The 13274-nt window shown below is 37.0% G+C and overlaps 1 protein-coding gene across 4 annotated transcripts in view; it reads right to left on the bottom strand.

Annotated features, from left to right (window-relative positions):
* Positions 1 to 13274, bottom strand: part of KIF3A (kinesin family member 3A) — a 44182-nt gene that overhangs the window by 18345 nt on the left and 12563 nt on the right. For all 4 annotated transcript variants that reach the window (XM_039221377.1, XM_039221374.1, XM_039221375.1 and 1 more), the window contains exons 3-7: positions 13089 to 13233; positions 12856 to 12940; positions 5945 to 6050; positions 1008 to 1147; positions 176 to 373 (exon numbers count right to left, since the gene is read on the bottom strand). In XM_039221377.1, coding sequence (XP_039077308.1) covers positions 176 to 373; positions 1008 to 1147; positions 5945 to 6050; positions 12856 to 12940; positions 13089 to 13233 — 674 coding nt within the window. The remainder of the gene's footprint in view (positions 1 to 175; positions 374 to 1007; positions 1148 to 5944; positions 6051 to 12855; positions 12941 to 13088; positions 13234 to 13274) is intronic.

Here is a 13274-nt window from a genome sequence, read left to right as displayed (position 1 = left end):
GAACAAGAAAGCATCAACCACACCGATTTCCAAACACCATTAAATGGGTTAGCATACAAGGTGTTCTTCCACAATCAAAAAAGTGAAATATCAATAGTTTTTAAAAAGTCATGCCAATACATAAATAGGAATCTGAAATTTGGCTGACGTTAACTATTCCACAATGAAGTCTTACCATCATGGTTTTTGAATTTCCTCCTAAGGAATCTTGAAGAAGACGAGTCAATTTAGAGTTGCGATAAGGAACATGAGTGCTTTTTCCATCAACCAAGGCAGAAATTACATTACCAAGGGTGGAAAGCGAAAGATTGATTTTTGTGGCTTCCTTTAGGCGCTGTCCAGTAGCTCCAGTTTTTGCCTGCCTCTCTGAACCCTAGCAACAAACAAAGATAGAAATAAAGCAAAAATTAAAAATACAGAATATGCCTCTGACAATTTAAAACAAAATCTGACACTGAAAAAATCTGATATGATATCTGGAATTTGCTTCAAAATAATACAGGAAGGCGGGGCGCCTGGGTGGCTCAGTCGGTTAAGTGTCCGACTTCGGCTCAGGTCATGATCTCACGGTTTGTGGGTTCGAGCCCCATGTCGGGCCCTGTGCTGCCAGCTCAGAGCCTGGAGCCTGTTTTGGATTCTGTGTCTCCCTCTCTCTCTGACCCTCCCTTGTTCACGCTGTCTCTCTCTCTCAGAAATAAATAAAACATTTAAAAATAATAATAATAATACAGGAAGGGAAAACGTGGCTAAAGGCAAAAATGAAACACAACTGACCATGAACTGGTAACAGCTGAAGTTGGGTCATGGGTACAAGGGAGGTCATTCTACTATTCTAACTACTTCTGTATACATTTGAAATATTCCATAATAAATAATAAGTTAAACACATACACAAGTAAACAACTTAAAAACTCTATGTAAATCACACATTTTTCTCCTGAATTTTTATTCACTTATAAAATGTAAAACTACAAGGGTTACTCCTTAAGTAGTATCCTGTTACTTACAGCAAGGTCTACAAGGTGGAGCTTCCCCATTCTGACATGCATGTTACCATCAACGCCTTTTTCGCTGCATTCTATAGTAATTGTAAAGATGGCATGGGAACGGGAACTGTGTTCATTCATGTTAGTAGCGCCAACAGAACCTTGAAGAAAGGAAGGAAATTCTTAAAAAGTTTAGCACCAGGGAGTATTAAATTTTTTTTTTAATATTTTTATTTATTTCTAGGAGAGAGAGAGACAGCGTGAGCAGGGGAGGGTCAGAGAAAGAGGGAGATACAGACTCTGAAACAGGCTGCAGGCTCTGAGCTAGCAGTCAGCACAGAGCCCGACGCGGGGCTTGAACCCACGAACCGCGAGATCATGACCTAAGCGAAAGCCGGACGCTTAACCGACCAAGCCACCCAGGCGCCCCGCGTATTAAATATTTTTAAAAAGTAAATACTGCTGCAACGTGCCTTGTTAATCACGTAGCTATAAAACTCTTCTGACCCTTTGATCCACCCTGTACTCTGGGTGGCTCAGTCACTTTAAGCGTCCGGCTCTGGATTTCAGCTCTGGTCATGATCTTGCAGTTCATGAGTTTGAGCCCCATTCTGGGCTCTGCATTGACAGCATGGGATTCCCTCTCTCTCTGCCCATTCCCTGCTCGCTTGCGTGCTTTCTCTCAAAATAAATAAAATAAATATTAAAAAAAGAGTAACACCACTATTAAAACCTTTTTTTTAATCTTTAAAAAACTGATCTGACACCACTTCATAGCATCTGATAAGTAGTAATATACATACATCTTTCCAGAGTATTATTTTATCTTCTGGTTTTTTCCACTTAACATTATCTCCTATGTTTCTATGCAAAAACAACCTGCCAATTTTACTAAATTTAACTTTGCTATTCCCTGAGAGATATTTGGATTGTTTCCCATTTTAGGTCCTCATAAAGAACACCAATATGAGCATCTTTGATCACATACCTTTCTTTCTCTTAAGGATTATGTCTATGGGATTTATTTTTCAAACTGGAACTACTGGATCAAAGGGTTGGAAGAGTTTTATAGCTATGCGATTATCAAAGCACACTTTCCAGTATTTTTCAATTTGGGTGAGAGGAAACATGTAATGTAAAAAACTGGTATTAAATTTTTGGTATCTATTTTTTTTTGCAACCTAAGTACAGCATGTTATTTATGACTGTGACTTTTCTTTATGTCCAGTTATGAAAACAAAGCAATGCAAAAGATAAGCTACACTGTTATAATCCGTAAGGAGAAAACTGCTTGCAGCAGTCAAGTTGACTCAATGCTCCAACCTACTGACATATCACATATGAAAATAAAACAAAGAAAATTCCATACCTTTAATTTTTGTCAAAATATTTATTTTAGAATAAGGAAAAAATTAGGGGCGCCCAGCTGGTTTAGTCAGTTAAGTGTCCAACTCTTGGTTTTGGCTCAGATCATGATCTCAGTTTTGTGACTTAGAGCCCCATGTGCACTCACAGCTGGCAATATGGAACCTACTTGGAATACTTGGAATTCTCTCTTTCTCTCCCCCTCTCTCTGCGCACTGCCTGCCCCCCCCCCCCCCCCCCCCCCATTGCTGTCTTGGTCTCTCTCAAAATAAATAAACTTTGTAAAAAAAGAAAAAAATTAAATATTTATGTTTTTCAAGATGGCAAGGAAAACTTCTCCTATAAATATGACTGTATGTATATATAAACTCACATATATAAGAATATTTACTATACTTTTGCTCATAACAGCAAGAGTAAAAACAACACAAAAATCCATAAATAAAATATTGGGTAAATACATTATGTAGATCCATCCAGTGAAATACTTTATTTTAAAAGGTCTACCGTGTGATAATGATTTCTGAAATAACACCCTTAAGTGAATAAATACTACAATTATTTGACTCCTGAGAAAAGGAGAAGCACTTTACAGAAAAGAACAAGCACTTTCTGTAAAACTGCACATGGGCATTCAGAGACTATCAGGAAGGGTACAAAGGAAAAGTAATGGAGGTTGCCACCAGGGGCGGGAACTAGGTATGAGAAAGGCACAAGAAAGACTTGTTTTTCCATGTTTACTTTTGTGCCTTTTGAATTTTAGAACATATGTATGGATTAACTATTCAAAAAGAAATATTTTTAAGGAAAATGATTATTGTTTATTGTTTAATGGCTGAAAAACACTGCTCAACAGAAATATCAGCCAATTCACAAGAGTGTCCGCAATGCAAATGTAACAGACTATCTTAAATGTGCATTTTAGTTGCTAAGCAGGTCACGCATTCATGAAATGAAAGGACTTATTTTCTTACGTGTAAAATTAACTATTTCTGGACTATGACCTCCTACACAAAATGGGAACTAATTTTATACTTTTATCAATTTTTCATCTATTTAGAATAACAGCTTTTACTGTCACATTTCCTCCCTCTGCTATTGCCCTCTGGATATTTTACACTATTTCAGTATGATAAAATTACTATTTTTATGTTACAACTTTTCTATTTGGATATGTATACTAAATATCTAATTCTTGGATTCAATCTATTAATTATGAGTATTTTCCTCTCTGCTATCTTAGGTGTTAAAATGTCTTCATTTCATTTTATTTCTCCCATTAGAACTCACATACCAAATTAAATTAATTCCCAGTTCTTTGTTTTGTTTTGTTTTGTTTCTGTTTTGTTTTGTTTTTAATTTTTTTTTTATGTTTTATTTCTGAGAGAGAGAGAGAGACAGCATGAACAGGGGAGGGTCAGAGAGAGAGGGAGTCACAGAACCTGAAACAGGTTCCAGGCTCTGAGCTGGCAGTCAGCACAGAGCCCGACGTGGGGCTTGAACCCACGAACCGTGAGATCATGACCTTAGCTGAAGTCAGACGCTTAAGCGACTAAGCCACCCAGGTGCCCCTCTGTTTTTGTTTTTTAAAAGATGATTTATTTTTGAGAGAGACAGGGAGAAAGTATGAGCTGGGGAGGGGCAGTAGGAGAGGGAGACAAAGAATCCCAAACAGGCTCCACACCATCAGTACAGAGCCCGGCATGGCGTTTGAACTCACAAACTGCAAGATCATGACCAGATCCAAAATGAAGAGTCAGATGTTTAATCACTGAGCCACCCAGGCACCCCAATTCTCAATTCTTAGTGGGTAGTTTTGATCACTACTGCGAATGGAACCTTAAGTCAAAAAATTTTTTTTACAGAATAAGCAATACATGATCATATTCCTGGTATAAAAAATTTTGAAAACAGAGACAACCAAAAACATAAAGTAAAGGCTCCGTATATCCCTTTTGTCCAATCTTACTTCCTCTCCCCTAAAGGGAACCACTATTAAACATTCTTTCGTTTTGTATTTAACACACACACAAGTCGATACACACACACATATACACACACACACACACACACACACAGCCCAAATACACAGCTGTTTAACAATTTGGCTTTTTTACATTTATAAATGGGATGATGTAGCACATACTATTCTGTGATTTGCTTTCTTTTCACTTAATGATATACCTTGAAAATCTTTCAGGTCTCTACATGTAGATTTAACTTTTTTTTTTTTTTTTTTTTTGTTTATAACTTCATTATGGTCCATAGTCATTCTGTACCATAATTTATACAGCCAATGTTTTACTGATAGCTATCTGGACTACATCAAACTTGTGCTATTACAAATAATTTGCAATACAGCATTTTGTTTATGTCTAAAAGTATTTTTCTAGAGGTGCCTGGACCTCTACACGTGCCTAGAAGAGCATACAACTCAATCTCAGGGCTGTGAGTTCGAGCTTCCTTCTGAGTATAGAAATTACTTAAATATTAAAAAAAATATTTTTCTACCTATGTATCAACATAGGTAGGCAGGTAGGTGGTAGGTGGTAGGTAGGTAGGTAGGTAGATAGATAAGTGTTAGAAACTCTGGGTCAAAAGGAATGTACTCTAAAAATATCAACAGATACTGTTACACTGCCCTTCAGAAAGGCTGGAGCACTTTACACTCCCATCACCAGTGCCCATATCTTCAGAGCTTCATGAACCTGGAGATCCTTCATCCAAAAGAACGGGTAAAATATCTCCTTCTGCTGATCTAATACACATTTTCCTGATTACTTGTCATGGTGAACATACTTTCATATGCTGGTTGCTATGTATAGTTCTTCTGTGAATAACATATTCATATATATTCTTTGCTCATTTTCCTGTTATCATTTGGTCTGTTTCTATTACATGGTTTATAAGAACACAACTGATTTTTTAAATCTTCTTCAATTTCTTTGAGCTTGCTAGATTTATAGTCTAGTCAAAAAAACCTGTAAAAACATGTTTACTTCCTATGTTCTTACTTTTTTAATCTCTGATGTCTAATTGCTGCTAGCAGCACTACCAGTTCTAGGCCTGAGGCAGTGTGTGCTTAAACAGTGCTGAAGTTTTTTATTCTTTAGACAAGAAAAGGGAGGCAGTAACGAGCTTGGTTAGAGGTGCCTGGGGGGCTCAGTGGGTTAAGCATCCAGCTTCGGCTCAGGTCATGATCTTGCGATTTTTGGGCTTGAGCCCCGCATCGGGTTCTGTTCTGGCAGCTCAGAGCCTGGAGCCTGTTTTGGCTTCTACGTATCCCTCTCTCTCTGCCCTTCCCCCAATTATACTCTGTCTCTGTCTTAAAAATAAATAAACTATAAAAAAAAAATTTTTTTAAAAGAACTTGGTTAATGCTGATTAACAGTCTAGGTTCAAATACTCACTCTGCCACTTACTGAGTAGTATATAACCTTAGACAAATTACTTACTAAGTCTGTTTCCTCAATCATAAAACAGGAATTTAGAACCTTCAGAGTCCACTGTGAGGATTTTTAAAAAATCATTCTTATAAATAAAAGTCTACTCAACACATAAATGTTCAATCACAATTATACACTATCACTTACGATTTTTGTGGCCTAGAGTCATAATTCTATCCATATCGTCAGCATTATTTACCACATAAGCTGATAAATCTTTGATATAAACCCCCACATCAGGTCTTTCTTTAACCTAAAAAAAATAAACAAAAGAAAGAAATGACCATAAGATTTTGTGCACATATCCATAATCTTCCACAGTTATTTATCAAACATCTACAATGCAGTGGGCACTCTGCTAAACAGTGATGATATAGTCATGGACAAGGTAATCATAATCTCTATCTACACTTGCACAGGTGACAACCTATGGAAAAAACATACAAATGAAAAATAACACTTGGTATAACCATTGGTATAATGTCATGAAGCAAAAAAGTACAAGATAGTATGAGAATGCATTATAGCAAAACTAAAACAGAGAGTTTCCCCAAGATGACATTTAAGTTAAAACTTGATGAAATAAGAGGCAGCCAATCCAGGTTAGGGTAGCAAGAAAACAGTATGTGATGGGATCCTGAAATGGGAAAAAAGTAAGCACTCAGGATAAGTAAGAAAAACAAAAAAGCCAGACTGGCTGAAAAGAGTAGGAAGCCGGGGAGAAACAGGCGGGATACCTGGCTACAGAAGTAGGCGGAGATAAGACAGAGCACAATTATTGGTCTTTATCTTAACAGCAACTTGAAGCCACTGGAGGATTGCAAACAATGGAGTGAAATAATCAGATCTATAGCATCTATATAAAAACATTACCTTTCTATGAGTAATCTTATGAGAACTTTCATCAAATCTGAAGGCCTTTTTAGGACAGGTTTACCTAAAATACAGCGTTAGAAAGCTGAAACTCACTTTGTTAGGCCCTAGAAGTGACCTCCGCAAGTGAACAAAACACAGGCACACTTCACAGCTACTACGGGTTGGGCTGCAGACCACAATAAAGCCAATACTGAAACAAACCAGGTCAAATGAATTTTTTGGTTTCCTAGTATATATAAAATTATATTTATACTATAATTTATTAAGTGTGCAATAACATTATGCCTAAAAAAAGTGTGTATAAACCTTAATTAAGAAAAATTTCATGGGATGCCTGGGTGGCTCAGTTGGTTGAACATTAGTTAGTCCAACTCTCAGCTGAGGTCATGATGCTGAGGTTTCTCAGCATGTCTCAACAGTGGACTTAAAATATTCAGTAAACTGGGGCAACTAGGTGGCTCAGTTGGTTGAGCATCCGACTCTAGATTTCAGCTCACGTCATGATCTTAAAGTTTGTGAGATCAAGCCCCATGTCAGGCTCTGCATGGACAGCATGGAGCCTACTTGGGATATATTCTTTCTCTCTCTCTCTCTCCCCCTCTGCTCCCACCCCCACTCATACTCTCCATCTTGCAAAATAAACATTTAAAAAAGATATATTCAGTAAATCATGTTATAAAACAGACATGCTGTCATCCAGGCCTTGTCATTCTGTTTATAAAGGAAAGATAGAGTATATTTAGCATAATTCTTCAGGGCCCTAGGAGTCTTCAGAATTTTAAATGAGCAGTGGCTTCAACTTAAGAGTATCAGTTGCATTAGCCCCTAACAAGAGAGTCAGTGTGTCTTTCGAAGCTTTGATACCAGGCACTGACTTCACCTCTCTATCTATGAAAGTCCTAGATAGCCTCTTCTTCAAACAGAAGTTGTCATCTACACTGAAATCTGTTGTTTATGGTAGCCACCTTCATGAATTATCTTAGCAAAGTCTCCTGGATAACCTGCTATAGCTTCTCTATTAGCACATGCTACTTCAGCTAGCACTTTCATGTTATGGAAATGGCTTCCTTCCTTAAACCTCACAAACCAACTTCTGCTCTCTCTGCTATCTTCAGACTTCTTCTACAGCCTCCTGACCTCTCTCAGCCTTCAAAGAATTAAAGAAAGTTAGGGCTTTCCCCAGATTAGGCTTTGGTTTAAGAGAATGATATGGCTACTATGATCTTGTATCCAAACCACTAAAACTTCAGCAATAAGGCTGTGTGCTTTCTTATTCATGTGTTCACCAGAGTAGCACTTTGACTTCCTTCAAGAACTTTCTTTTTACAGACGAAATTTGCTGTTCGGCTCAGGAAGCCTGATTCTCCACCTCATCTTGGCTTTCGACAGATTTTCCTCACTAAGCTTAATCATTTCTAGCTTTTGATTTAAAGAGATGTGTGACTCTTCCTTTCACCTGAACACTTAAAAGGCTGCTATACGGTAACTTAGCCTAATTTCAATACTGGTATGTGTCAGAGAATAGAGAGCCCAGAAGGAGAGGAAAAGAGATGGGGAATGGCCAGTGGAGGAGTCAGAACACATACAACATTTATTCAGTTTGCTGTTTTATGTGGGCATGGTTCATGGCACACCAAAAGAATTATAATAGTAAATTCAAAAATCACTGATCAAAGGTTATCATAACAAATATGATAATAATGAAAAGCTCTGAGATATTGTAGTAATTACCAAAATGTGACATAGAGACACATGTTTTTGTTACTTGGAGGGGGAGTTAAAAAAATTTTTTTTAAGTTTTTTTATTTTGGGAGACAGAGACAGAGAGAAAAGGAATCCCAAACAGGTTCCACAGTCAGTGCAGAGCCCAATGTGGGGCTCAATCCCACAAACTGTAAGATCAGGATCTGATCTTACAAGAGTCAGACACTAAGGACACTTAACCAACTGAGCCACCCAGACATCCCTGTTGATTTTTGTTCTTGTTTGTTGTTGTTGTTTTTATTTTTTTATTTTATTTTTTTTTTAATTTTTTTAATGTTTTATTTATTTCTAGGAGAGAAGAGAGAGAGACAGCGTGAGCAGGGGAGGGTCAGAGAGAGAGGGAGTCACAGACTGAAACAGACTCCAGGCTCTGAGCTGGCAGTCAGCACAGAGCCCGACGCGGGGCTCGAACCCACAAACCGCGAGATCATGACCTAAGCGAAAGTCGGACGCTTAACTGACTAAGCCACCCAGGCGCCCCGTTGTTGTTGTTGTTTTTAGAAGGCTTCACACTCAGTGGGAGTCCGACACAGGGCCTGACAAAGGACCTGAACTCATGACCCTGATATCAAGACCGGAGCTGAGATCAAGAGTTGGACACTTAACTGATGGAACCACCAAGGCCCTCCCATCAAGGTGTTTAGGTCACCAATATAACATGCTTATAACAGTGTGCATTTGTAGCGATTGCATTCATGACGTTTACGTATGCCTCTATTTCATTATGTTATTGAGTGTGGTCACATCTAAGCATTTATATAATGAAATATTATCATTTTATTATTTCAGTACTTTTATTCTCATTTATATTATAACTGGGCATTTATCAACAGATAAATGGATAAAAGAGGGGTGCCTGGATGGTTAACCACTTAAAGTGGGTTAAGTGTCCGACTTCGCTCAGGTCATGATCTCACGGCTCATGGGTTCGAGCCCCATGTTGGGCTCTGCGATGACAGCCAGCTCAGAGCCTGGAGCCTGTTTCAGATGCTGTATCTCCCTCTCTCTCTGACCCTCCTGTGCTCACACTGCCTCTCTCTCTCAGAAATAAATTTAAAAAAATTTTATTTAAAAAAATAAAAATAAAGGGACAAAAGAAAAAAGAAAAGAAAAAGAATAGTATGCAGCTTTTAAAAAGGACAAAAGAAAAAAGAAGAAAAGAAAAAGAATAGTATGCAGCTTTTAAAAAGGACAAAAGAAAAAAGAAGAATAAGGAGGCTTTCCTGTACTGATATGCAAAGACTGTCACAATCCATTGGTTCAGTCAATACAAAATGCAATGAGGAATAAAAATAGGCTTTTCAATAAACAGTGTCGCAACAAGTGGCTGTCCACATGCACAGTAATGAAGTTGGCCCTCTTCCTCACACCATATACAAAAATTAACTGAAAATGGATCAAAGACCTAAATATAAGAGCTACAACTATACAACTCTTAGAAGAAAACAAAGGCATACATCTTCATGACCTTGGATAAAACAATGGCTTCTTAGATATAATATCAAAAGTACAAGCAACAAAACTAAATATGGATAAATCAAAATATGATCAAAATTAAAAATTTATACGTTTCAAAGGAAACCATCAAGAAAATGAAAAGATGACCCATAAATGGGGGGGAAGTTGTATAAATCATATACTGTTAAGGGACTTCTATCTAGAATATATGAAGAAATATTATAACCGAATAACAAAGGACAAATAACCCAATTAAAAGCAGGCAAAGGACATGAACAGACATTTCTCCAAAGAAGGTACTCAAATGGCTAATAAGCATGGGAAAAGATGTTCAACATCACTGGCCACCACAGACATAGAAATCATGCCCACAGGAGATACCACTTTATACCCACTAAGATGGCTAAATGAAGAGACAAGCACTGACAAGGATACGGACAGATTAGAAGCTTCACCCACTGGTGGTGAGAATGTAAAATAGTACAGCCACTGTGGATAACAGTCTGGCAGTTCCTCAGATGGTTAAAGATACAGTTACCACAGGACCCAGCAACTGTACTCAAAGGTACACAGCCAAGAGAACCTAAAACACATATTCACACAAAAACTTGTACAAGTGTAGATATGTTTATAACAGCATTATTCATCATAGACAAAAGTAGAAACAACCCAAATGATCAACTGATGAAGAGGTCAACAAAATGCAGTATATCCATACAATGGAGTGCTATTCAGCAAAGACAAAAAAATTAAGTACTGACACATGCTACAACATGGATGAACCATGAAAAATGATTCTGAATGAAAGAAGCTAGTCACAAAAGACCACATATTGTATTATTCTTTTATATTATATATCCTGCACAAGCAAATCTATAGAGACAGAAAGTAGATTAGTGGGTGCCTGGGACAGGGAATTGGGGAGGGGATTGGGAGTGACATCTAAGAGGTACGGCATTTCTTTTGGGGGTAAGGAAAACGTTCCACAATTAGGTAATGAGTGTTGTTTAATTTTGTGAATATCCTAAGAACTGCTAAAATGTATCATTTAAAAGGGTGAATATTATCCTCTTTGAATTATATCTCCACTAAAAAAAAACAATGAATATGAACCAGCTAAACTCTTAAGAACCTTATTATGTACCTATTCACAAATTTTGTGATTCTCTAATATTTATGCATGTAATTTCACACTTCCCTTTTCTGAAATTCATCATGAACATAGTCTTTCATGACAATCTATTATCCCAACATGCACAAACTAGGTCTCAATCAGATATTTTACTTTTTCCTTTAGGTAAAAGAAACACTTAAAACTACTAGTACTTTTTTTATTACATCTACAATTAATATCTTTATTTTTGACACTTTTAATACTTTATTCTTTCCCTCCCTTCCCCTCTATTCTTTCCTTTTTCCTTTTTTTTAAAGTCACATTACTGTTGACCTTTTTTTCCTTTTTAGGTTCATTTATTTTTATTGAGACAAACAGAGAGACAGAGAGGGCGAGCAAAGGAGGGGCAAAGAGAGGGGGAGAGAGAGACTCTCAAACAGGCTCCATGTTCTCAGCACATACCCAGACACAGGGCTTGATCTCACAAACTGTGAGATCACGACCTGAGCTGAAATCAAGAGTCGGACATTCAAACCAACTAAGCCACCCAAGTGCTCCTTCTTTTTCTTCTTTTTTGACACTTTAAAAATTTCTGACTTAAAGTAAATTGTGAAGTACTCTTAGCATTCATACCAGAAAATGAAAACTTACATTCACATAAAAATCTGTGTGAAGGGGCACCTGGGTGGCCTAGGAAGTTAAGCATCCAACTCTTGGTTTAGGCTCAGGTCATGATCTCGCAGTATGTGGATCTGAACTTCACATTGGGCTCTAGGCTAATGGCTCAGGGCCTGTTTAGGATTCTCTCTCTCTCGCTCTCTCTCTGCCTCTCCCATGCTCACACACATATTCTCTTTTCTCAAAATAAATAAACTTAAAAAAATCTGTGTACAAATGTTCATCGATGCTTTATTAATAACAGCCAGAAACTATAAACTGCCTAGATGTTCTTCAACAGGTGAATGGCTAAACTTTACATATATACATTGTACATTACTACTCAGCCATAAAAAGTAATAAACTATCAATACATGAAACAACTTGGATAAACCTTAGAGGAGTTATGCCAAGTGAAAAACGCCAAACACAAAAGTTACATATTACATGGCTCTATTTATATAACATTTTTGAAAAGATAAAATTTTAGAATTGGAAAGCAGATTAGGGATTGTCAGGGGTTAGGGAAGGGGACAGAGGAATGTAGTCAGGAGAGAAGTGGATATGGTCATAAAAGGGCAATATGAGGGCATCTTTATGATACAACTACTTAGTACCTTGACAGTGGTAGTGGATAGATCACATAAACATGTGATAAAATAATACAAAGTACAAATGAGTACAAGAAAAACTGGAGCACTTGAGTAAAATCTGTAGATTGTAGCAACGTGAATATCATGGCTGTGAAACCGTACTACAGCTCTGTAAAATATGACCACTGTGGAAAACGGTGTGAAAGGTACTTCTAAGTAATGGGTAATCTTTCCATATTCCTTCTTAAAAACGCATGTGACTCTACACTTACCTGAATAAGGATTTTTATTTTTAAAAAAAAAGTGCAGATCAATGCATGGGTAGAGGTACTTACAGAGCAGAAGTAAAACTGTGTTTGCATTTACATAAAGGAACAATGAAGAAATACTGACAGTGGTTATCTTAGGGTGGGGAGAAAATGGAGTAGCAACAAATTTTCAATCCGTAAATTTTCACAACATTTAAAATTTTGAATTGTGATATTACCAGGTCAAAAAATAAGTAAACTATTAAAAGTATCTTTTGTACAAAAGGAATTTTAATTTAGTAAACAATCTACTGCTTTAGAAAGCACTTCAATTCCAGTTATCCTTACCTCTAACCTCTGTGTCTGGTCCTTGCCCAAAAGGTCACGAACTTCTTCATTATATATTTCCAAGTAAGACACTCGAACCAAAAATCTATAAATAAAACATCATTTTAAAAAACATAAAAAACAGGAAAATATTTCTAAGAACTGTTTTCATATGTGTTTATAAGATATGTGCCTATATGCCTTTCCTGTGTTTGTACTTCCGAATATTAGAAAATAAAAGAATTCTCTTTTACCTTGTATCACCCTCTGCTTTTGCAATATGACCAAATATGTGAGCAAATGAATTTGGAATGATTCCTCTAAGTTCAGGAACAGCTCGAACGCCTTCCATGGTAAAAGTTTTGCCTGTTCCCGTTTGTCCATATGCAAAAATAGTCCCTGAAAATGATGAAGAGAATCAATCACTTTTAGAGTCTAAT

Source organism: Hyaena hyaena, unplaced genomic scaffold, assembly GCF_003009895.1.
Source record: "Hyaena hyaena isolate Hyena2069 unplaced genomic scaffold, ASM300989v1 scaffold_978, whole genome shotgun sequence".
Lineage (NCBI taxonomy): Eukaryota > Metazoa > Chordata > Mammalia > Carnivora > Hyaenidae > Hyaena > Hyaena hyaena.
Note: the sequence above shows the minus strand (reverse complement) of the source record. Positions and strands in the feature narration are given on the sequence as shown.